This window comes from Hemitrygon akajei, chromosome 27, assembly GCF_048418815.1.
Source record: "Hemitrygon akajei chromosome 27, sHemAka1.3, whole genome shotgun sequence".
NCBI lineage: Eukaryota > Metazoa > Chordata > Chondrichthyes > Myliobatiformes > Dasyatidae > Hemitrygon > Hemitrygon akajei.
The window spans coordinates 48246000-48271736 of record NC_133150.1 but is presented as its reverse complement, the minus strand read 5'-3'; the positions used below and the strand labels follow the sequence as shown (position 1 = coordinate 48271736).

General features: G+C 42.2%; 2 protein-coding genes across 3 annotated transcripts in view; one reads left to right on the top strand and one right to left on the bottom strand.

The window, feature by feature from the left end:
* LOC140717374 (TRAF3-interacting JNK-activating modulator-like) overlaps positions 1–21115 on the top strand; it is a 40694-nt gene extending 19579 nt beyond the window's left edge. The window contains exons 8-15 of one of the 2 annotated variants that reach the window (XM_073030891.1): positions 944–1084; positions 5018–5155; positions 6621–6765; positions 8520–8582; positions 9996–10055; positions 10359–10471; positions 12632–12745; positions 19355–21115. In XM_073030891.1, coding sequence (XP_072886992.1) covers positions 944–1084; positions 5018–5155; positions 6621–6765; positions 8520–8582; positions 9996–10055; positions 10359–10471; positions 12632–12745; positions 19355–19450 — 870 coding nt within the window. In that variant the 3' untranslated portion in view covers positions 19451–21115. Of the gene's footprint in view, positions 1–943; positions 1085–5017; positions 5156–6620; positions 6766–8519; positions 8583–9995; positions 10056–10358; positions 10472–12631; positions 12782–19354 lie in introns of both variants that reach the window. The other variant, XM_073030892.1, reaches the window with a different exon arrangement.
* Positions 1–25384, bottom strand: part of LOC140717373 (laminin subunit beta-3-like) — a 142692-nt gene extending 117308 nt beyond the window's left edge. The window contains exon 1 of the mRNA XM_073030890.1: positions 21050–25384. The gene's annotated coding sequence lies outside the window, so the exon portion shown is untranslated. The remainder of the gene's footprint in view (positions 1–21049) is intronic.
* Positions 25385–25737: the final 353 nt, after the last annotated feature.

The window sequence follows — 25737 nt, the reverse complement described above, 5'->3', positions numbered from 1 at the left end:
CATACTTCAGTATATTGTATATTGTTTTATTTTTATAAGACCTCATGACTGAATGTAGATCAAAGAACTAACAAATTCCATGAGTCTACATTTTCTATGATTGTGTTTGTGTTTTGTAAGTTTCGAGGTCCTTTTCTAACCCTGTCTCCGTGTGAGATTTCACTGGGTGCTCTGGTTTCCTCCCACATCTCAAAGTTAGTTGGCCCCTGTAAAGTTAAGCCTTCACATAGGAAGGTGCCAAAGGAAGAAGGGGGAGTCTATGGACGCACATCACAGGCTTACAGGGGAAAGGGAAGGGCAAAGGGTCAGAGCCATTGCTTTTCTGGTGACTAGTTTGGATTTAATGGGCTGAATGTCATGGAACAATACAGCACAGAACTAGGCCCTTTGGCTCATCTAAGTCCCCCTGAACTGTTATTCTGCCTCATCCCATCAACCTACAACCTGGACCATAGCCCTACAAACTACCCCCTCCCAGTCTACGTATCTATCCGAACTTCTCTTATATGTTGAAATCGAACCCACGTCCACCACTTTCACTGGCAGCGCATTCCACTCTCTCACCACCGTCTGAGTGAAGAAGTTTCCCCTTAAATATTTCACCCTTCACCCTGAACCTATGACCTCGAGCTCTAGTCTCACCTAATCTCAGTGGGAAAAGCCTGCTTGCATTTACACCATCTATACCCCTCATAATTTTGTACACCTCTGTCCAATCTCCCCTCAATCTCCAACATTCCAGGGAATAAAGTCCTAACCTATTCAACCTTCCCCTATAACTCAGATAGTGTAATTAGTAAGTATAAGCAACAATTTAGCAATGGTGCTGGTGACCAGTGACTAAATGAATGGCCTTCAGTGTTCACAATGTCTGTTTCCCGTCCATCCATTGAAACTTCTCCTCTCTGGTGCTACATGGAACACCTCTGTCTTTCTCCAACAGAATCACTCAAGAGACAGTGTCAAGGAAAGCATGATCGAAATGCAGGAACAGAAACTCAAGTATGAGAACATGGCCAAGGAATCGCTCCAGAGAGCGATCGAGGAGAAAAGTACAGCGGAACGAAGCCTGGACAATGTGAAGGTGAGTGGCACAGAGCTGGCAGGTGTAGAGGGCTCAGGTACAGCTGGTGATGCTGAGAAAGGCCCAGCAAAGAGAGCCGCAGTCAGACCGAGCTCAGCTTGCAACAGAGGAGCAAGCATTTCCTACCGTGATGAAAAATCACCTGCACGTTAGACTCAGAGTCAGGTTTATCATCACCGACTTATCCAGCATGGAATTTGTTGTTTTGCAGCAATAGTATGGTGCAAAGACTAAAACTCCTACAAACTGCAAACAAAAAAGAATCAATAACAAGGGAGTCTTCGTGGATTTATGGACTGTACCAAAATCTGTTAGCAGAAGGGAAGAAGCTGTACCTAAAACACTGAGTGTATGTACGTCTGCAGGCTCCTGTACCTCCTCCCTGATTGTCAACAGCATCATCATTATATCCACCACCTGCTCCCATGGTTTCATGTCACCCTGATCGGGGGGCTAAGGCGGTGCTACACCTTGCCCAAGGGTGACCTGCGGGCTAGTGGGGGGTAGGACCCGCTTCGGTAGAGATGTACAGTATCTGCACCCCGGCTCCCATAGGGAGTAGCAATAAGAAAAAGGCATGTCCGGGATTCTGGGGGTCCTTAACGATGGATGCTGCCTTCTTGACATAGCACCTCTTGAAGATCCTCAATGGTGGGAGGGTTGTGCCTGTGATGGAGCTGGCTGACTCTACAATCCTCTGCGATCCTGTGCAGTGGGGGCTCTACACCAGTCAGAGTGCTCTCCACCAACAGCCAATGCAAATTAATTGAATCTCACTAGCCACATCAACGTTGCATTTGCTAAAGTCAGCAGCCAAATTACTTTTCAAAAGCACAACTCTAAAGTCAAAGTACATTTATTATCTATCTGATTACTTGTCTGCGGCAGACAGCCCTGAGACTCGTCTTCCCACAGACAGCCACAAAACAAAGAAAGCCATGGAACCCCCCCCCCCCCCCCACCCACACAAAAAAACAAATCGCACAGACAGCGAAAAAATAAGAATGACAGAACACGGAATACAAAGCAGGAAATCGAAAATGGAAAGCCCTGGCATATTCAGTGCAATCTAGTGCGGTGCCTTTTGTTATCTGCAAGCTGCCTCAGTCAAAGTTGACCAAAATAGCATAAAAAAGGGGCAACTAGAAACAACACTAGTTCATGCTAATGCCACACCAAGCTGAAGGAACTGTATGAGCTTGAATTTTCAGATAATTTTAATTAAAGCAAAAGATTTAGAACATAGAAAAGTACAGCACGTCACAGGCCTTACAATACCGACTAGTAATAACCATATAACAATTACAGCATGGAAACAGGCCATCTCAGCCCTTCTAGTCCGTGCCGAATGCTTACTCTCACCTAGTCCCACCGACCTGCACTCCGCCCATAACCCTCCATTCATTTCCTGTCCATATGCCTATCCAAATTTTTTTTCTTTCTTTTCAAATCTTTTTATTAGTTTTTTAAAAAAAACAGAAGAAAAATATTGTTACAAGACATTTGAGAGTACATAATAGATTGATAAACATTCAAATATATATTGATCCATACATAGAATCTCTCAAACTCATATAATAATATAAATGATTAAGAGAAACCCCCCCCAAAAAAAAAAAACAACAACTAAATAGAAAAAAACTAACCAACATGGGCAATCGCATAATGTTATATATATACAGTAGTGCCTATGACTCCCAACCTCCATCCACACAATTCAGGATAGTGACAATAAGGTTCAGGATCAGACCGTTTAATTCATATGAAAATGCTGAATAAATGGTCTCCAAGTTTCCTCAAATTTAACTGAAGAATCGAAAACCACACTTCTAATTTTTTCTAAACTTAAACAGGAAATAGTTTGGGAAAACCACTGAAATACTGTTGGAGGATTGGCTTCTTTCCAATTCAGTAAAATGGATCTTCTAGCCATTAGTGTAATAAATGCAATCATTCGTTGGAATGAAGCGGATAAACACTTATTATCTATCATTGGTAGGCCAAAAATTGCAGTAAAAGGATGTGGTTGGAGATTAATATTTAAAACTCTTGAAATAATATTAAAAATATCTTTCCAATAGTTTTGTAAGCAAGGACAGGACCAAAACATATGAGTCAACGAAGCTATATCAGAATGACATCTATCACAGGTTGAATTAACATACGAGTAAAATCGAGCAAGTTTATCTTTAGACATATGAGCTCTGTGTACGACCTTAAATTGTATTAGAGTATGTTTAGCACATATAGAGGATGAGTTTACCAATAATAAAATTTTTTCCCATTGCTCAGTAGAAATAGGGCAATGCAGTTCTTCCTGCCATTCCTTCTTAATTTTTTCAGATATATCTGGTTGTAGATTCATAATCATATTATAAATGATAGCAACAAGACCCTTTTGACAAGGATTAAGAGCTAAAATTCTTTCTGTAATGTCCAATGGACATTCTTTCGAAAAAGACTTTAGTTCATTATATAAAAAATTTCTAACTTGTAGATATCTAAAAAAATGGGTTTTAGATAAATTATATTTATTAGATAATTGTTCGAAGGACATAATGTTATCATCCAAAAACAGATCACGAAAACATGTTATACCTTTTGTTTTCCATAAATAAAAGGCTTGATCTATGGAAGATGGTCAAAAAAAGTAATACAAAGCAGGAAATCGAAAATGGAAAGCCCTGGCATATTCAGTGCAATCTAGTGCGGTGCCTTTTGTTATCTGCAAGCTGCCTCAGTCAAAGTTGACCAAAATAGCATAAAAAAGGGGCAACTAGAAACAACACTAGTTCATGCTAATGCCACACCAAGCTGAAGGAACTGTATGAGCTTGAATTTTCAGATAATTTTAATTAAAGCAAAAGATTTAGAACATAGAAAAGTACAGCACGTCACAGGCCTTACAATACCGACTAGTAATAACCATATAACAATTACAGCATGGAAACAGGCCATCTCAGCCCTTCTAGTCCGTGCCGAATGCTTACTCTCACCTAGTCCCACCGACCTGCACTCCGCCCATAACCCTCCATTCATTTCCTGTCCATATGCCTATCCAAATTTTTTTTAAATGACAATATCGAACCTGCCTCTACCACTTCTACTGGAAGCTCGTTCCACACAGCTACCACTCTCTAAGTAAAGAAGTTCCCCCTCGTGTTACCACTAAACTTTTGCCCCCTAACTCTCAACTCATGTCCTCTTGTTTGAATCTCCCCTACTCTCAATGGAAAAAGCCTATCCACGTTAAATCTATCTATCCCCATCATAATTTTAAATACCTCTAACAAGTCCCCCCTCAACCTTCTACGCTCCAAAAAATAAAGACCTAACTTGTTCAGCCTTTCTCTGTAACTTAGGTGCTGAAACCCAAGTAACATTCTAGTAAATCTCCTCTGTACTCTCTATTTTGTTGACATCTTTCCTATAATTCGGTGACCAGATCTACTCCAAGATCAACCTAATGCTTCCGTCCTACAGAGCCCTCAAATTTTCTTTCATCCTTGTGCCTATCAAGAGTCTCTTAAAAGCCATTTTCATATGAGCCTCTCCAACATCCCTAGCAGGGCGATTCAGCCTCTGTCATCCCCCCTATACTTTCCTCCAATCACTTTAATAATTATGCTCCCTTGTATTGGCCATTTCCACCCTGAGAAAAAAGCCTCTGGCTGTCCTCTTAATATCTTGTACACCTCTATAAAGTCTCCTCTCATCTTCCTTTGCTTGAAAGAAAAAAGCCCTAGCTTGCTCAAGCTGTCCTCTTGTGATATGCTCTGTAATCCAGGCTGCATCCTGGTAAATCTCCTCTACACCCTCTCTAAAGTTTCTACATCCTTCCTTTAATCAGGCAATTAGAACTGGGCACAATATTCCGAGTGTGGTCTAACTGGCTGGTAGAGGTGGGTGAATACTGAGTGTTTGTGTTTGCAGAGATCGCTGACGGAAGTGGAACAGGAGTCTGCCCACTGGAAAGAATCGTATCACAGGGCAATGGCTGAGTGTGCTGAACTGACAGCCCAGTGCTCACAGACTACTGATCGACTGCACATCGTAGAGAGCAAGCTGCAGGTAACGCTCTGTCGGTGGACCCTGACTCCTTCACTCTGAAACATGCCTAACTTAAAGAAAACATAATTGAAAAGTAACAAAATTGTCATACAGTCGTATAGCACAGAAAAGGGCATTTTGGCCCAACATTTCCATGCTAATATCTATACCACTATCCACATGTCTGTTCTATCATCTGTAGCACTGTCCACATGACAAAACTACTATCTAAACCATAATCCACATGTCCATACCACTATCTATATTATCCATATGTTCATACCACTATCTATATTATCCATATGTTCATACCACTATCTATGCCATTATCCACATATCCATACCTGTACCTACAGCACCATCTACTATTTACCACCACTTGCTCTACTGGCTATTGAGTCTTGCCAATTCAAATGCCCATCCCCATGCTTTTTAAATGCCATTGAGAGCCTCTGATGGAGGATCTTGACCCGAAATATCCTATATCCTTCTCTTAATTCATGTGCTTCTCAGTAACTTCATTTCTAAAATCACTGACAAATCTCATGTCCAAAAATCTCCTGATTTTGTATACACGTACATGCACATATAAAGTATAAAAATAGTTAAATTACTATAAATAAGTAGGATAAAAATACAAATAAAAAAGTAGTGAGGTGGTGTTCACGGGTTCAATGTCCATTCAGAAATCTGATGGCAGAGGGGAAAGGCTGTTCCTGAATCATTGAGTGTGTGCCTTCGGGCTCCTGTACCTCCTCCCTGATGGTAGCAATGAGACGGGGGCATGTCCTGGGTGATGGGAGTCCTTAATGATGGACACTGCCTCTTTGAGGCACCACTCCTTGAAGATGTCGTGGGTACTGTGGAGGAGTGGTATTGAGTGGAAGTAACTGGATGGGTGCAGGAGTGATTCCAACAACCATCCATACTGCTTGTGGCCAGTTCCCAGCCCAGGATTGCTGAACTCACTGCCCAGTACAAAACTGTGAAGGACCACTTCAACTAGATATGCCAAAGATGAAAAGCCATCAATCTCAGTTTCATTCTCCACAGACGCTACCCAGCCTGGTGGGTATCCTGAGCATCTTCTGGTTTTACTTCAGATTGCCGCCATCTCCTTGTGTTTGGAGACACCAGACACGGAAATACTGGAACCTGGAGCAACAATATTCTGGAGGAACTCAGCATCTGTGATGCTGCTTGACCTGCTGAATTGCTCCAGAACATTGCTTGCTACTCCATTGTCTTTTGTTCGCTTTTCACATTACTTTAAAATAATTAGCCAGATTCTTGTACAACATTGCTTACTTTTTCATTGGAGGTCCCAGACCCATCATCAGGACTCTTCCCCTCCATAGATATTGTCTGACTTGCTGAGTTCCTCTAGCACTTTTTGTGTCTTATTCAAGATTTCCAGCATCTGCGGAATCTCTCATATTTACTCTTTTATCTTTCTCCCTCACCCCTTCATCACTGTTTTTCCCAGAGGGCAGAAAGTGATGGTACGGTACTCAGGAATTTACAGAGAAAATTGGAGACCGTGGAAAATCAAACCCAGGAACTCTTGAACGAAATCGAAGCCTTGAAAGAAGACAATGAACTCAAGCAAAAGCAGCTTCTAATCAGCAGAGGTATGCCTGGATTGGGAATCAGCATCAAAATCAGGTTTATTATCACTGACATATGATATGAAATTTGTTCTTTTGTGTCAGCAGCACAACACAAAGTCATATTACAGAAATAGTGCAGAGAAAATGACTAGTAAGTTAGTGTTCATGGACTGTTCCGAAATCTGATGGTGGAGAAGAAGATGTTTTTCAATTGTTGTTCAGGCTGCTGAGCCTCCTCCCTGGTTGTAATAATGAAAAGAGGGCATGTCCTGGATGGTGAGAGTTCTTAGTGATTGATGCTACCCTTATAGAAACATAGAAACATAGAAAATAGGTGCAGGAATAGGCCATTAGGCCCTTCGAGCCTGCACCGCCATTCAGTATGATCATGGCTGATCATCCAACTCAGAACCCTGTACCTGCTTTCTCTCCATACCCCCGATCCCTTTAGCCACAAGGGCCATATCTAACTCCCTCTTAAATATAGCCACTGAACTGGCCTCAACTGTTTCCTGTGGCAGAGAATTCCACAGATTCACCACTCTCTGTGTGAAGAAGTTTTTCCTCATCTCGGTCCTAAAAGGCTTCCCCTTTATCCTTAAACTGTGACCCCTTATTCTGGACTTCCCCAACATCGGAAACAATCTTCCTGCATCTAGCCTGTCCAATCCCTTTAGAATTTTATATGTTTCAATAAGATCCCCCCTCAATCTTCTAAATTCCAGTGAGTATAAGCCTAGTCGATCCAGTCTTTCTTCATGTGAAAGTCCTGCCATCCCAGGAATCAATCTGGTGAACCTTCTTTGTACTCCCTCTATGGCAAGAATGTCTTTCCTCAGATTAGGGGACCAAAACTGCACACAATACTCTAGATGCGGTCTCACCAAGACCTTGTACAACTGCAGTAGAACCTCCCTTTTTAAAGATGTCCTGAATAGTGGGCTGAGTCTATAAACCCTTTGCAGTCTCTAGCGATCCTGTGCAGTGGAGTCTCCATACCAGGTGGCAATGCAACTGGTCAGAATGCCCTCCACACTTCAAGTGTAGAAACTTGCTGGAGAATTTAGTGACATACCAAATCTCAAATTCATAATAGAAATGCAGGCGTGCATTCTTCCTGAATGCATCAGTGTTCTCGGTCCAGGAGAAATCTTCTGAGATATTGACAGAGGGGAAATGCCATACTTCTTTAGTCTCCTGAGGAAGGAGAGGCATCGGTGAGCTTTCTCGACCGTGGCATCGAAGTGGTTGGACCAGGACAGGCTACTGGTGATGTTCACACTTAGGAACTTGAAGCTCTTGACCTCAGCACTATTGATTTAGTGAGTCATTGAGTGCTGCCCAGTGTGCGATAGCTGACACTGTTAACAACATGCATAAAATGCACACACACCTGACACCATTAACAACACACACAGAAAATGCACACATAACTGACACTGTTCACACACACAACTGACACCATTCACACACAATACGCACACAACAGACGCTGTTAACAACACACACACACCTGACACCATTAACACACACAAAATGCACACATAACTGACACTGTTAACAACACACACCTGACACCATTAACAAAACACACACCTGACACCATTAACACACACAAAATGCGCACACAACAGACGCTGTTAACAACACACAAAATGTACACTCAGCTGACACCATTAACAACACACACAACTGACACCATTAAATGCACACACAACTGCTGACACTATTGTACTGTGAGTGGGGTAAATAACAATTGATGTTCTTTCCTGCAGCCGAACTACAAAAAGCCGAGGAGCAACAGCAAAGAATGGCTTCTACAATAATGAACCTTCAGAGTAAGTGCAGGTACCTTCTGTACAGTAGTGTGATCAACAAGTAAATGTGCAGAACCTTCCAAAAAAGGGGCACAACACCTAGCAGAGACACAAGAGATTCTGCAGATGCTGGAAATCTTGAGCAACACACACAAAATGCTGGAGGAGCTCAGTGTGATCCGCAGCATCTATGAAGGGAACAATCTGTCAACATTTTGGACTTGATGAAGGGTTGTGGCCTGAAAGATTGAGTGTCCATTTCCCTCCACAGATGCTCTCAGATAGGCTCAAGGGTGATAGAAAAATGGAGGGCTATATAGGAAGGGTTAGATTGATCTTAGAGTAGGTTAGAGGGTTGGCACAAAATTGTGGGATGAAGGGTCTGTAATGCTCTATGTTTTATGTTCATACCAACCTAAATCCATACACACAGTCCATGATGGACACAATGGGGTGGAGGATAGACCAATTTTCCCTTTATTCATTGGGTTTCTGATGAATTAATTTCCATGCGAATGCGACTGGCCCCTGTGGTGATACTCACCAACCCAATGCATCATATCAGTGACACACAATATGCATGGCTTGGATCATTTTTGCCTTGCTTTGGAAAGATTTCAGAGCTTGGATACTACAGTACTTCAGGAGCCCAGCAAATGCTGCTCTGTGAGCTCGATGATCACTGCTGGTTACTGCCAGCTGGGAGTTGTAATGCTAGTCTTGGTGATGAGGGTTACTTATCGCTAGTTGGGACCTGGATTGACGGTCTCAGAGATATCTGATGGTTACTATTAGGAGTTGGGATGTTGGTTAGTGTCATCTGAATACTTCTTGGGAGAATTTTTGCAAAAGTTAATGAGAATTTCTTTATCAGGATCAGGTGGTGCTAGAGGCAGATACATTAAGAACATTTAAGAAACTTTTAGGTAGACACAGATGATAGAAAATTGAGGGCCATGTGTGCAGGAGAAACCAATGGGAAACCACTTCTATAGAAAAATTTGCCAGGAACAATCATGGTTATAAGACAATAAGATATAGGAGCAGAATTAGGCCATTTGACCCATTGAGTCTGCTGCATCATTTAATCATGGCTTGTTCATTTTCCATCTCAGTCATGGATAGAGAAGGAAGACCCATGATCGCCCATGTCATACGATACAGCGCATAATGATGAAGATGATGTGTGAGGGAAGGGTTAGATTGATCTTGGAGTAGGCTAAAAGAGCGTATGTTCTATGTTAAATGATATCATAATCTTACAGAACAGGGAGCCAATGTTATAGAATGTTACATTTTGCACGGTGAACAAATGTCTGGAATAAAACTGAAATCTATTAATGAGTTGAATTTGTGTGTTTCCATTGGACTGAAGAGCTGTATCCATGCTGTAAATGCTCCAAGACAACACTAATCCTTTTCTTCAAACTGCAGGCACGTTACAGAAGCAAGTCACTGAGGCCACAGGGCAGGAGAAAACTGTGCTGCAGAATGGTTAGTCCAGCCTTTGCACCAGCTCCCCGGTATCTCAACCGCTGTTCTTTGCTTCTCAATTCCAAATCTAGACTCTGATTCACTGCAACAGGCACAAAATGCTGGAGGAACTCAGCAGGTCGGGCAACATCTATGGAAAGGAGTAAATAGTCGACATTTCGGGCCGAGACCCTTCATCAGGACCCATGGTTATTTTTTTTCCATAGATGCTGCCTGACCTGCAGAGTTCCTCCAGCATTTTGTGTGTGTTGCTCTGGATTTCCAGCACCCTGCAGACTTTCTCTTGTTTCTGAATCATTGCAGGCGAGTTCCATGCCAGGACGGAACAGCGTGAGGCCACTCTTCAGCTGGAGATCAGACAACTGAATGAGCAACTGGAAAGGCAATTACATCAGCTCCACGCTAAACAGGAGGAGGTGAGAAAATTATACCTATCCAGATGCTGAACAGAAACATTTCATCAATAATCCCACACCTTAGAAACTCAAACTTGTTTATTAGTGTGATAGGCATACCTACACATGGTAGAAACGCTATGAAAATTAGCATTTTGCTGTTAGCAGCACAGTAGCATAGCGGTTAGCACAACACTTTACAGTAACAGCGACCCAGGTTCAATTCCCACTGCTGTCTGTAAGGAGTTTGTACGTTCTCCCTGCGACTGCCTCAGGGGTGCTCCGTTTTCCTCCCTCCGTCCAAAGGTGTACCAGTTGGTAGGTTAATAGGTCATTGTGAATTGTTCTATGATTAAGCTAGGGTTAAATCTGGGATAGCTGGGTGGTGCAGATCAAACGGCTGGAAGGCCTACTTCATGCTGTATCTCAATTTTTAAAAAATGTATAGCTAGGGTGCCTAAGACGTTTGCACAGTGCCGTATTTGTCAACGTGGAGCGGAGAGCGAGTTTGAAATCTGGCGGGAGCAAAAGATGTTGGGAAAGGTGAGGGAGAGGAAGAACAGAAGGAGTGCTGGGGCGGTAGATGACGTTGGTGGAGGCACACCCAGCTTTGAGACACCAGGCAGGTCATTTGATTCCAAACAACTGGTTTATTGATTTGTGAGTTTAACCTGATTATGTTTTATGCCATATAATGAGGAGGATATTTCACTCCTGTCTCATTCCATGAAAGATGGGCCAACTGTGTTTAAGGCAAAGTGATTTACGTGGTAGAAGTTTAACTCATTATTAATGCATCATGGCTAGTACCAAGCTTCTTGTGACTTGTTGGAGGTGCAGTCATTCGGCCAAGTGGAGAATTCATCATCACACTCCTGACATGTGCCTTGTCAGTGATAGGGTGCCTGTGGGATATCAGAAGGGGCTTCACTTGATGCAGGATAACCAATCTGCCACCTGCTCTTTAAATCTCAGTATTTATATGGCTTGGGTGGTAAGGTGGAGATACATCTCTACCAAAGGAGGTGTAAGGCACTCCTCCCCTCCGCTAGCCTGCAGGTCACCCTTGGACAAGGTGTAGCACCTGCTTAGTCCCCTGATCAGGGTCACATTAAACCATGGGAGCAGGTGGTGAATGGTCGTTTGAGCAGCTGGTGCATATCACAAGTGCTGGTTATGTGACCACTGACACCAGGCTGACAATCTCTGAAGAGTATTGATAATGGCTGAGGTCACCCGTCTTGTAAAGACACTGCCTAGAAGAAGGCAATGGCAAACCACTTCTGTAGAAACATTTGCCAAGCACAATCATGGTCATGGAAAGATCATGATCAGCCTTGTCATACAATATGGACTTTCTCTTTCTGATAATCATTCTCTAATACCTTTGATGGCATGAAAATTAATTGCAACTTAATCTATTTCAAGATACAGCATAGTAACAGACCCTTCTAGCCCAGCGAAACCGCACCACTCAATTACACCTATGTGACCAATTAACCTACTAATGCGTACGTCTTTAGAATGTGGGAGGAAACCAAAACAGTTACAGGGAGAACGTACAATCTCCTTTCAGACAGCGATGGGAATTGAATCTGGGGTTGCTGGTGCTGTAATGGTGTTACACTCGCGTGCTGTCTCTTATCAAGGTCTTGCTGCATGCGGGCATGTTGGGGGGGGAGAGGACCTTAATTCACTGAGGTGATGCAGATGGGATTGAACATTGTGGACATCCCCAACTCTGACCTCATAATGGAAGGAAAATCATTGGGCCTAGGCTGATAACTGGGTAATAATTGGTCAGATTAGATCCTATGAGCTGGACATTGCAGATGCCAGAGTTTGTAACTGTGGCAGAATTCTTGGGAAGAGGTGTGGCTCATTCTGGTGAGATGTTAGACGTCATAGAACTGAACATTAAGGCTTCTGGCTATTCAGCCCATCTGATCCATGTCAGTCTGAGAGTCGACTCCTGTATTAATCCCAGCTCCCAAACTTTTACGAATAAGCATTTCAGATGCTCTTCTGGAATCTTCTTCAATATTATCAGAAACCCAAATGACTGGCTCTGCTGATATCACTGTCCAGTGCACTGAACTGTGAATTCTATCTTCTACTTGTGTCTATGATGTAGTTGATTGTTCAAATCGTATAATCTTCTTTTCCTCATCAACCCTCCAGTGCACTGGACTTCACTTAGCGCTCGCGGCTGTGCAGAATGAGCGCCAGGCCCACCTCAAACACCAGCAGGGCCTCCGGGACGAGCCAGCAAGAGTTCAGAAGAGACCTTCCCAGGTGAGGTTCTGAAAGCAGCTCCAGACTCAGAGCAAGGTGAGAAATAGCCAGACAAATACCAGAGATTAACAATTAATCAACCACTTCAAGGCCTGAGATATGTGCATGAATCCACTGTCGAAATTGGTTGATAAATAATGCACACTACATGAACTAGCATGTTTTTTTTTGTCATCATTGACAATTTTAATCACAAACTAACCCAACAAAAATTAATAATGCCTTTCTAATTAACTCACTAACTTAAAAATGAAAAACTCTGAAGATGTTTGCATGGAATTACATTCAATATTCAGCACCCTATCTGCCCAGAAACCTACTTGTGCTAGAAGTGATAAATCTTTAGCACTGGGGATCTCAACTTTTTTATGCCATGGACCCTTACCATTAACTGAGGGGTCCATGGACTCCAGGTTGGGAACCCCTGCTTTAGCCAGAGCGTGGTGAATCTTTGGAATTCATTGCCACAGACAGCTATGGAGGCCAAGTCATTGGGTATAGTTAAAGCAGAGGGTGAAGGTTTTTGGTTAGTCAGGGCAGCAAGGGTTATGGGGAGAAGGCAGGAGAATGGGGTTGAGAGGGATAATAAATCAGTCATGGTGGAATGGTGGAACAGACACAATTATCCTTATTTCTGTTCCTATGTCTTGCGATATTCTTTTCCCTTTTCCCATTCTATCAACATTCCAGTATCTCTTTCTAATTCCTTCCCTCTTGTGTGTCCCTCTAAAGATCAGCCTATGTGTAGTAGCTCTTGCTGGAGCAATACAAACCCAATGCTATTGCCACCTCTCCCTAAACACTCAGCAGCACATTTATTTAAAATTTTTTTTACAAACATTGGAAAGCACTGTCGCAAATAACATCAACAAAAGAGATTATACAAATGCTGGAAATCCAGAGTAACACATATAAAATGCTGGAGGAACTCAGTAGGTCAGGCAGCATCTATGGAGAGGAAAAAAGAGCCGATTTTTTCAGCTGAGAACCTTCAATAGGACCATCAAGAGTTGCAATGAAGAGTCTTGGCACGAAACGTTGGCTACTGTTCCTTCCTATAGATCGGGGTACCCAACCTTTTTTATGCCATGGACCTATACCATTAAACAAGGGGTCCTCAGAGGCTGGGAACCCCTGCTGACCCACTGAGTTCCTCCAGCATTTTGAATGTGATACTCTGATGTAACATAGTTGAAAACCAAACATTTTACCAGCCCTCAAATTTCTCTGGGCTCAGACTGTGAAGAAACTTCAGCCAGCCATAACCAGAACCAACTTGAGACTGCACTGCATTTTAAAGGGATTGATAATGGCTTTGTGTCAAGTTCCCGTCAGATCTTTATTGGCCCATCAAGTTCCAACTCAATTTGTATTTATTTTTCACCCAGAGTCCACATAATACAGCATTTAAAATCAAGGTCAAGTTTACTGACAGATGCAAAAGTACACGCATGTCCAGGTGTGATATAAAAACCACTTTAAAATAGGTTTATGATGGTCACAAACTGTACACTGAGGTACAGTGAAAACAATACATACTGTCCATACAGATCAATTCATTACAAGTAGTACAAGGTAAAAGTATAACAGTATGGAATAAAATATTTCAGTGACACAGAGTACAGTGCAGGCAGACAATGCCATGCAAATTCATGATGAGATAGATTGTAGGATCAAGAGTCCATTTTGTCATATCATGGGACTGATCAAATGTCCTTTAACAGCAGGATAGAAGCTGTCCTTGAGCCTGGTGGTAGGTGCTTTCAGGCTTTTGTATCTTCAGCCCAATGGAAGAGAAGAGAAAATATGTGGGGTGGGTGGGGTCTTTGGCTATGCTGGCTGCTTTACTGAGGCAGGAGCAGCATTACAGGAACATAGCATCATATAAATAGCATTCACGAGAAAGACATAAACTAAACGTACCTTATACATAATTTCTACTAGAGAAAAACACGACTTGAACAAAGACTACAAGGAAGTCTGCAAACGGGGAATGAAAATTACTTCTGCAACATTTCAGAATAGATCTCATTTAAATTCCAATTCCCATTTCCGTTCCAATGTTTCAGTTTACGGCCTCCTCTTGTGCTAAGATGAGGCCAACATCAGGGTGGAAGACCACACCTTATATTCTGTCTGGGTAGCCTCCAACCTGATGGCATGAATATTGATTTCTTCTTCTGGTAAACAAATTTTCCCACCCTCCTTCATCTATTCACCACTATGACCTTTTATACCTTCTCACCTGCCTATCACCTGCCCCTAGGTCCCCTCTTCCTTTCTTATTAGATTCCTTCCTCTCGAGCCCTTTACCTTTCCCACCTACCTGGCTTCACCTACCCCTCCCCCCAACTTTTTATTCTGGCATCTTCCCCCTTCCTTTTCAGTCCTGAAAAAGGGACTCAGCCCGAAACATCGACTGTTGATTCATTTTCATAGATGCTGCCTGACCTGCTGAGTTCCTGCAGCATTTTGTGTGTGTTGCAAGGGATTTTCATCATCTGCAGAATTTCTCATGTTTGAGTCTCTTTGAGCCAATTACATCAGTTCTGCATTTAAACAACTTCTGTTTGAGGGACACTGGCTTGCAACAGATTCGGACGGTTTGGATTGTGGTGACTGATACTGAATAGTATGCACCCACCTGCTCCTAATTAATAGTTTGTCATCAACAGCTTCATTTTATCGTATGACAAACTGAAATTGGACATGTTTTACAGATAATATTCCATGAGTTTATCTACTTTTATATGAAAACTGCCTTCATTTAATGCAAAGGGTGGTGTATATTTGTACTTTGCTCTCAGAAACAGTGGTTTCTGAGAGCAACGGCGATAAAGCCACCCTTTGCCTTTAAAAGCCACCTCGATAAATAAATGAATAGGAGATGTTTAGAGGGCTATGGGTTAAACATGGGCAAGTGGGACTACCTCAGTGGGAAACAGCAACATGGGTGAGTTGGGCCGGAGGGCCTCTGTCTGTGCTGTATGACTCTATGATCTGGCTAATGTTACTCTCTGGACCATTGGGAGTAAAACCCCTGACATTGATTTCATCTGAAAGCTTCTTGCACCTGTGATTAAATAAAATAAAAATGATAAATTAGCATGTTAGTATTTCGGTTAAATGATGGAGGGCCTTTGTACATCGGGATCCCACTGCATTATTTCATGCTGGAAGATTCTGTGGACTTTTAGGTCATTATCGGTCAAAGAAATTCTTTTTCCACTTCATACATCTCCATCTCCAGCATTGCTAGTCAAAGTGACAAAGCCTTTATCTGCATCAACAATTCTCACCAAGTATTTTTAATTCTATCCAATCTAAAATTATATGCGCCTGATCCTGTCAGACTTTGTTGTTTCCAGAACAGAATTAAATTCAGTTAACGTCTGAATAGACCAATACATTTCCATGTTAAGAATCATCAGACCACACTATTTGTGTTTTTTTAGAAGCTCGAATGAATACTTCCTAAACCTTTATACAGCTTTCTAAATGCTGTCCTTGTCATCTCTGGTATTTTGGTTATCACATTTTCTCCAAAGTCTCTGCAAAATATGAGAGTGAGTGACGTAATATAGAGTGCAAAGATTCTTACTTTACCGGGAGTTTGGGTTATTGGGTCTGATTTTGAGTAGGTTTTGACTAATCCAGATAATAACAAATAGGAAAGCCCTCCAAACTTTGATGGTTGTAAAAACACAAGACAGAGAAAATGGAGCTGGCTGGCAGTGAACCTCTGGAATTCTCTGTGGAGGCTCAACCCAGATAGATTCTGATATTAATTGTATTAAAGAATATGGAATCAGTGCAGAGAAGCAGCACTGGCTCTAAGATCAGCGGATTTGGTGGAGTAAGGGCTATCACTTCTACTTCTTACATGCCTTCCAAGTTTGCTTTGCTGTTCAAGTTTATTGTCATTCAACCATACACATGAACACAGCTAAATGAACATTGTTCCTTGGGGCCAAGGTGCAAAACACAGTATATATAATCACACACAGCACATAAGACCACAAGATACAGGAGCAGAATTAGGCCATTTGGCCCATCGAGTCTGCTCTGCCATTTCATTATGGATGATCCAATTCCCTCTCAGACCCAATCTCCTGCCTTCTCCCTGTATGCCTTCATGCCCTGACCAAGCAAGAACTTATCTACCTCTGTGTTAAATATACCCAATGACTTGGCCCCCACAGCTGCCTGTGACAGTGAATTCCACAGGTTCACCACTCTCTGGCTAAAGAAATTTCTTCTCATTTCCGTTCTAAATGGACATCCCTGTATTCTGAGGTTGTGTCCCCTCTGGCCTTGGACTCCTCCACCATAGCAAGCAACCTCTCCGCTTCCACTCCATCAAGGCCTTTCAATATTCGATAGGTTCCCCCACCCCTCACTCTTTTGAACTCCAGTGAGTACAGGCCCAGATCCATCAAACACTCCTCATACAATAAGCCACTCAATCCTGGAATCATGCTCGCAAAATTTCTTTGAACTTTCTCTGATGTCAGCACATCCCCTCTTAGATAAGGTGCCTTAAAACTACTCACAATGTTCCACGTGAGGCCTCACCAGTGCATTGCACTGCCTGGGGTGGTGGTATAGACAGAAACGTTAAAGACCTTTATGAGGCGTTTAGATAGGGACATGAACGTGAGGAAAATGGGCATTGTGTAGGCAGAGAAGTTTAGTTAGGATGGTTGATTACAAATTTAACTGGTTCAGCACAACATTGTCAGCCAAAGGGCCTGTTCCTGTGCTGTACTATTCTGTGTTTTATGTGTATACAGTGCCTTGAAAAAAGTATACAGCCCCCAACCCTTTGTTAACCTAGATGAATATTACAAGCAGGGATTTAACTGAGCATTTTTATTTGTGAATCATATTCCTTTTTTTTTCAGAAAACTCCAAAAACAGGGAAAATCTTAAAGCATGAAAAACTAAAAATTCAAAAAACTGAAATTTAAGCAGTTCAGAAGTATTCTTCCCTTTTGATCAGAAATTATTTGAACCACCTCTTGCAGCTATTACAGCCAGAAGACTTTTTGGATAAATCTCTAATAGCTTCGCACAATGTGATGGAGCAAGATTTCCTTGCCTGTAAAGATTTGCAAAAGGTCACTTACAAGATACTGTAATGATGTGGAAGAAGGTCTTGTGGTTGTATGAGACTAAAGTGGAACTTGTTGGCCTCCACACTAAGCAGTATGTATGATGTAAATCTAATACTGTGCATCAGCCAGGTAACACCATCCCTACTGTAAAGTATGGTGGAGATAGCATCATGCTATGGAGATGCTTTTCAGCAGCAGGCACAGAAATCTGGTCAGAATTGATGAGAAGATGAATGCTGGTAAATACAGAGAGATTCTGGATAAAAACCTGCTAGCTTCCGCCAGAAAGCTTAAACTGGGGAGGAAGTTCAGATTTCAGCAGGACAATAACCAAAAGTGCACTGCCAACTCAACCATAGAGTGGCTTCAGATGAAGAAAATTGATATCCTTGAGTAGCCCAGTCAGACTCCAGACCCTAACCCAATCAAATATCTCTGGCAAGGCCACAAGACTGCTGTCTACCACTGGACACTGACTAATCTGGCACAGCTTGGGCAATTTTGCAAGGAGGAATGGGCAAATGTTGCTCCATCACAATGCACAAAGCTAATAGAGACTTATCCAAAAAGACTACTGGCTGAAATAGCTGTGAGAGGTCGTTCAGCTAATTACTGAGCGAATGGGGATGAATACTTTTGAACTGCTGATATTTCCAATTTTTTATTTTTAATTTTTCATGCTTTATGATTTTCCTGATTTTGTGGGCTCTACTGTGAAAAAGGGACCATGTGGTTCACAAATAAAAATTCTCAGTTAAATTGATCAAAATCTCTGCTTGTAATACTTATTTATGTGAACCAAGGGTTGGGGGCTGAATACTTTTTCAAGGCACTGTATTTATGATCAAGCACATAAAGTCACAAGGTAATATTAGTAGAGCCCCTGAGTGGCATGGCCTGAAAGCTGACATACAGTGCGAGGTGCATGTTTTTGTAAGACTGGCACTATTATTATAAAACAAGCAGTCATATAAATGTGTGAAATAGTAGCAATAAAAGATGAAAGGTGGCCAAGGCAGGATGAGAGTGTCTGTGAGTTGGTTTGTAAGTCATGACTGGCCTTTTATTGTGAGTCTATTTTCACACACAAGTTCTTCACATCCCCTATTCCATCAGTATCAGGGAATGCCGATCAATAATCCCTTAAAAGTAGCATGACATATAGATAGAAACATAAAGAGAGCTTTTGGGACATTGGCTATCATAATTCAGAGTACTGAGTGCAGGAGTTGTAATGTTATGTTGGAGATGTATAAGACATTAGAGAGTATTGTGTGCAGTTCTGGTCACTGTCTTATAGAAAAGATATCAGTAAGATTGAAAGAGTACAGGGAAAATTTACAAGTATGTTGTCGGGACTGGAGGATCCGCGTTCTAGGGAAAGGTTGAATAAGATAGAACCTTACTTCCCTCTCACCTTAAATACATGTATTTAACTGCAAATGTATTATGTGGTACTGTACTAATGGAGAATTTGTTTCTTCTTTTCCAGAGGCGCTGTTGTCGATGTGTGACCTTCCTCCTAATGGCAGCAATGGTAGCAGGGTTTGCTGTACTTTGTGCAAATCTGGACAAAATCCCTCTTTGAGAAACTCAATGAGAAATATTTTGGCACTGACATAGATTTGCAAATGACTTTGAACACCAAATTTCGATTAGAACAGAAATACTGATTTTTTTTTTAAATCTTAAAATATTTTAAAAAATGAACTGGCCATGTGGAATATTGGGGAATGGTCAGGTGCCAAAGAGACTAACCATTTGCACATCCTTGCTATACTAAGCTGAATAGCACAATCTGATCAAATCTGAAATATTTACCCACATGACTATATTTCACATTAGCTGCATCTCCAACGGCCAATTCCCTCAAAGCAGAAAGAAATACTTTATGTCCAGTTCAGCTGGGGCATGGGATTTTATTAATTGTGCCAGGAACCAGCAGGCCCACGACCTTAACTCACAATCTTTGTTGTTCAGATATCAATGTAACAGCGGGAGTATTTAAACTCTTAACCCAGCAAATTCAAATGTTTTAGAATACCTGTTCTAGGTAATGGGTTGCAGAGTGGAGATGGTGGCATCAGTTAGTCTCGCGAGACCATGGATCTGGGCCTGGAAAGTCCATTGGAGTGTCCTCTCCAGGGCGCAGGCCTGGGCAAGGTTGTATGGAAGACCAGCAGTTGCCCATGCAGCAAGTCTCCCCTCGCCATGCCACCGATGTTGTCCAAGGGAAGGGCAAGGACCGATACAGCTTGGCACCAGTGTCATCGCTGGAGTTGCCAGAGCGAGGTTGAAGGCAACGTCGGACTGCCTTAGGGACTCCAGCTCCAGATTTGTCCTCAGGGTTTACTCCCGAAGCCTTTCCCATGAGCGGGTATGGCCGCAAGGCAGCAGAGGTTTGAAATCAGTTTTCCCTCTCTCAGATGGACTCCTTCCCAGGCTGACGAGTTCCATCTACCCAGAGTGGAGATATGTTTCTGATAAAGGAAGCATAAGGCAGCTCTTCCCTCCACTAGCCTGTAGGTCACCCTTGGGCAAGGTGTAGCACCTGCTTAGCTCCCCGATCAGGGTCACGTGAAGCCATGGGAGCAGGTGGTGGATGGTCGTATGAGCAGCTGGTGCAGATCACAAGTCCTGGTTATGTGACCACTGACTCCAGGCAGACAATCTCTGAGGAATATTGATAATGGCTGGGGTCACCCATCTTGTAAAGACGCTACCCAGAAGACGGCAATGGCAAACCACTCCTGTAGAAAAGTTTGCCAAGAACAGTCATGATCAAGTCCATGACCACCCATGTCATACAGCATCGCACATAACGATGATGATGGTGACGAGGACTCTAGGTTAGGGTAAATCTAAACCTATGAGATTGTTAGGATTGTTAGGATTTACTAAGGCTCTCAGGAAACAATATCTGCTGTCCTTATTTGATGTGGCCTGTGTGACTCTTAAACACACTCTGACTTGGTACAACAAATGATTCAGTTGTCAAGAGGGAGAATCACCTCTGTATTGTCACAACCCAAAGAGTGAGCGAATCAGTGTTGGACACATCCCCTTACTGAATACAACAAAGCCTACTTTTGTCAATGTTGTAAGTAAGTTGTGTATAATTTGATTTCTCATTAGAGAATATCATCAGATGCAGCTTTCTTAACAGTGTCTGATACAGTCTCCTTACCTTTCCCAATGTCGAAGGCTGGCAGAGATGGCAATTACCTTGTAATGGGTATCATAGTCCTATCACACTTCCCTGTACATAGAATAAAATATATTTTCTCATGAGCATCTGTAACAATCAAATATGTTCAAACAGAGACCTTTTCCCATGGCAGAAATGGCTAATTCATGTGCGCATGATTTAACAGTGATTAGAGGAATATATAAGGGGGAATGTCAGAGACAAGTTTTTTTACCCAGAGAGGTGAGTGTGTAAAATGCCCTGCAAGGGGTGGTGGTAGAGACAGATACTTCAGGGATATTTAAGAGACTCTTAGATAGGCACATGAATGATAGAAAAATGGAGGACTGCAGTACTGTGCAAAAGTCTTAGGCACATACTGTATATACTGTATAGCTAGGGTGTCTAAGTCATGGCAAGGGATGATAAACCTGATTCTGATATGGGTCTTTATTGTGGACTGAAAGTGGGGAGTAGGAAGAGGGGTATCATGGTTGGGAAAAGGGGAAGGGAGAGGGGAGAGAGCAGGAAGCACCAGAGAGACATTCTGTAATGATCAATAAACCAATTGTTTGGAAATAAATGACCTTGCCTGGAGTCTCAGGGCTGGGTGTGTCGCACCCATGCCACCCCCTGCCTCTGTCACTCCTCTGCTACCTGTCCCGCACCCTTCCCGTGGCGCTCCACCCTCACCATTCCCAACATCCTTTGCTCCCACCAGATTTACAAACTCGCTCTCCACTCCATGTTGACAAACACAGCACTGTGCAAAAGTCTTGGGCACTCTAGCTATATTTATGTGCCTAATATTTTTGCACAGTGCTGTAGGTGGGAGAGAAGAGTAGGTTAAAAGGTTGACACAACATCATGGGTCGATAGGCCTTTAATGAAATGTTCTATGTTCTGTGTAGGTACTTGCCACAAAAAACGTCCAGCTAACTTAAAAACCTTTCTCCTGAATACTTCCAGGTCCCCACCATTATACTGTGAGTATCAAGCATTTGGGACCAGAACAATTAAAAACTGTTTGATGCTCAATGCAGCAGGCAGTATTAGCAAGAACACAGGCCTGGCCCATGAATCGGTCAAGGTGTCAAACTCAATTTGATAAGAATTTCCTTCTGAATAGCTGCAAAGTATTGGGAAAAAATTGAACATTTTGATTACTAGGTTCATCTGCACTGGAGTCCCATACAATAGTTCAATACCTCTTTGTAAAGTTATTTTTGTAATGACCTAATTGACACCTCCCGAAAGTTGAAAGGCCTTGATAGAGTGGATGTAGAAAGTATGTTTTCTATGGTGGGAGAGTCTAGGACCAGAGGACACAGCCTCAGAATAGAGGGGCCTCTTTTTAGAATGGAGATGAGGAGAAATTTCTTGGGTAATTGCCACAAGCAGGTGTCGAGGCCAAGATTTTATATATATTTAAGGCAGGTGTTGATAGACACTTTATTGGTCAGGGCATGAAGAGATACAGGGAGAAGGTAAGAGACTGAGGCGGAGGGAAAATTGGATCAGCTACGATGAAATGGTGGAGCAGACTCAATGGGAGAAATGGCCTAATTCAGCTCCTATATCTTGTGACTGTTTTGGAACAGATGGAATTTGCATGATTAACTGGCAGAAAGTTTTTTTTAAAGTTCTTGGGTCTGATAACCATTATGTGTACTCTCTTCAGTGTGAACAAACATTTACATTTAAGATTCAAAACTGGTTTGGTGACAGGAGGCAGATAGTAGGGGTAGGAATTAGAAGTCTGTGACTAGTGATGAATCTCAGGGACTGATGCTTGGACCTTTACTGTTTGTGATATACACTCAGTGGCCACTTTATTAGGTACCTAATAAGGTGTTTTTGCCCACAGAACTGCTACTCAGTTCACTAGTCAGGGCACTAGATTTTTTTTTTAATCACACCATACTCTGTAAACTCTAGAGACTTTAGTGCGTGAAAACCCCAATGTATTTTCAGTTCCTGAGATACTCAAACCACCCCATCTGGCACCAAATATCATTCCACAATTGAAATCACTTCGATCACATTTCTTCCCCATTTTGCTGTTTAGTCTGAACAACAACTGAACCTTTTGACCATGTCTGCGTGCTTTTATGCATCGAGCTGCTACCGCATGATTGGCTGATTAGATATTTGCATTGATAAGTAGGTGTACAGGTATACCTAATAAAGTGGTCATTAAGTTAACTTTATATAGTGACCTGGATATTATATAGTGACTTTGACTTGTGCATGACACAAAAGAAAACAAAATTGGTGAATTTATGAATAGTGAGAAAGGTTGTGGACTGCTGCAGCAGAATTTAGTCAGATGGAAAGTAGGGCAGACTGTTGACAGATGAAATTTAATTCTAATGAGTGCATGATGACGCACATTGGGAAATCAAATAGAGGTAGGACATAACCGGTAAATGGTAGGGCACTGGGGAATGTACATGAACAGAGAGGTCTGAAAATTCAAGTCAACAGTTCCCTGAAAGTGGCAACTACATTCAGTGGGATGATGAAAAGGGCTCAAGGCATGTTTGCCTTCAGAAGTCAGGGCACATAATTTAGGACGTTAATGTGGTGTTATATTGCAACTTTATAAAACATTGGCTAGGATTCTGTGTTCGGTTCTAATTACCTTACTGTAGAAAGGATATGACTGCACTGGAAAAAATACAGAACATGAAAAGTTTAAGGGAAACATGAGGAGAAACATCTTCACTCAGAGGGTGGTGAGAGTGTGGAATGAGCTGCCAGCTCAAGTGGTGCATGCAAATTCAATTTCAACATTTAAGAGAAGTTTGGATAGATGCATAGATGGTAGGGGTTGGTCCCAGTGCTGGTTGTTGGGAGTAGGCAGTTTAAATAGTTTGGCATGGACTAGATGGGCTGAAGGGCCTGTTTCTGGACTGTACTTTTCTATGACTCCATGACGCTACCTACATTGGAGAACTTTAGTTATGGGAAGAGAATGGACAGGCTGGACTTGTGACAGAGTCTGAAAAATAACCAGATAGTTACATATGATGATGAAAGGTTTAGATAGGGCAGCTAGCCATGACCTTTTCCCTATCATAAGGGTATTAAAAACGTGAAGACATTTGTTTTAAGGTCAGGCGTTTTAAAGGGATCTGAGGGGTAAAGTTGAAAGTCATTTGTATCTAGAACTTACTGTCCAAGGAGTTGAAAGTCAGGTACAGTTAAAGCTAAGCACCAGAGATTCAGCAGACGCTGCAAATCCTGAGCAACCCACAGTCCTGATGACTCTCAGCCCAAAATGTTGACTGTTTATTCCCCTCCATAGACGCTGAGTTCCTCCAGCACTTCGAGTCCGTCATAGCAGAGTCATAGACTCATAGAACATTACAGCACATAACAGACCCTTTGGCCCCTCTAATGAGAACATAAGAAATAGGAGCAGGAGTAGGCCATCTGGCCCATCGAGCCTGCCCCACCCACCATTCAATAAGATCATGGATGATCTGTCCATAAACTCAGCTCCATTTACCTGCCTTTTTCCCATAACCCTTAATTCCATACTGAACTATAATGCTGCCTAGTCCCATCGATCTGAACTGGAACATAGCCCTCCTATCCATGTACCCATCAAAGTTCCTCTTAAGTGTTGAAATCAAACCCGCTTCCACCATTTCCACTGCCAGCTCGTTCCCCACACTCTCCCCACCCTCTGCTTGAATAAGCAAGGCATGGCAGGATATGATTCTAATGTGGCAACTAGGAATCGTCTAGATGGGGAAAAAAAAGTTGGGATGGAGACGGAGTTTCTATGCTGTACAGCTAACTCTGTAATTTCATGACTATGGTACACTCTCACTTAATAGAGTGCATCATTAAACTCACAGAGTCTTGAGATTATGTCACATTGTTCATAGTTAAAACAGCAAAAGGATTTAAAGTATTCACACCAAGCTTTACTGACTTGGGCTGTAAAATACATTTTTTGTAAGGTGCAAATAAAATCAATATTTTGAGATAATGGCAAGTGTCTAGTTAATTATTCCATAAATTTGTTTTGGTAAACTTGCTGGTGTGGGATATGAATGGTGTAGTGTTTTTGGGCAGGAACTTGGGCAGTAAGGCCCAGTTTCAGTTTCATGTTCCTCTACTCATCTTGTTGAGTATATGGATAAGGTAGATGAACTTGCAGCACAGTTGCAGATTGGCAGGTATGATGTTGTAGACATCACTGAATCATGGCTGAAAAAAAGATTACAGCTAGGAGCTTAATGTCCAAGAATACACATTATATTGAAAGGGCAGGCAGGAAGGCAGAGGGATTGGCATTGCTCTGTTGGTAGAAAAATGAAATCAAATCGTTAGAAATAGGTGACATAGGATCAGAAGTTGTTGAATCTTTGTGGATAGAGCTAAGGAACTGCAAGGGTAAAAAGACCCTGATGGGAGTTGAATTCAGACCCCCGAACAGTAGCAAGGATGTGGTCTACAAGTTACAATAGGAGATGGGAAATGCCTGCCAAAAGGGCAGTGATACAGTAGTCATGGGGGATTTCAATATGCAGTTAGATTGGGAAAATCAGGTTGGTGCTGGATTCCAAGAGAGGAATTTCTAGAATGCTTAAGGATTCTAGATCTGATTTTTAAATCAGCTCACGGTTGAGCCCACTAGAGTATAAGCTATTCTGAATTAGGTGTTGTGCAAG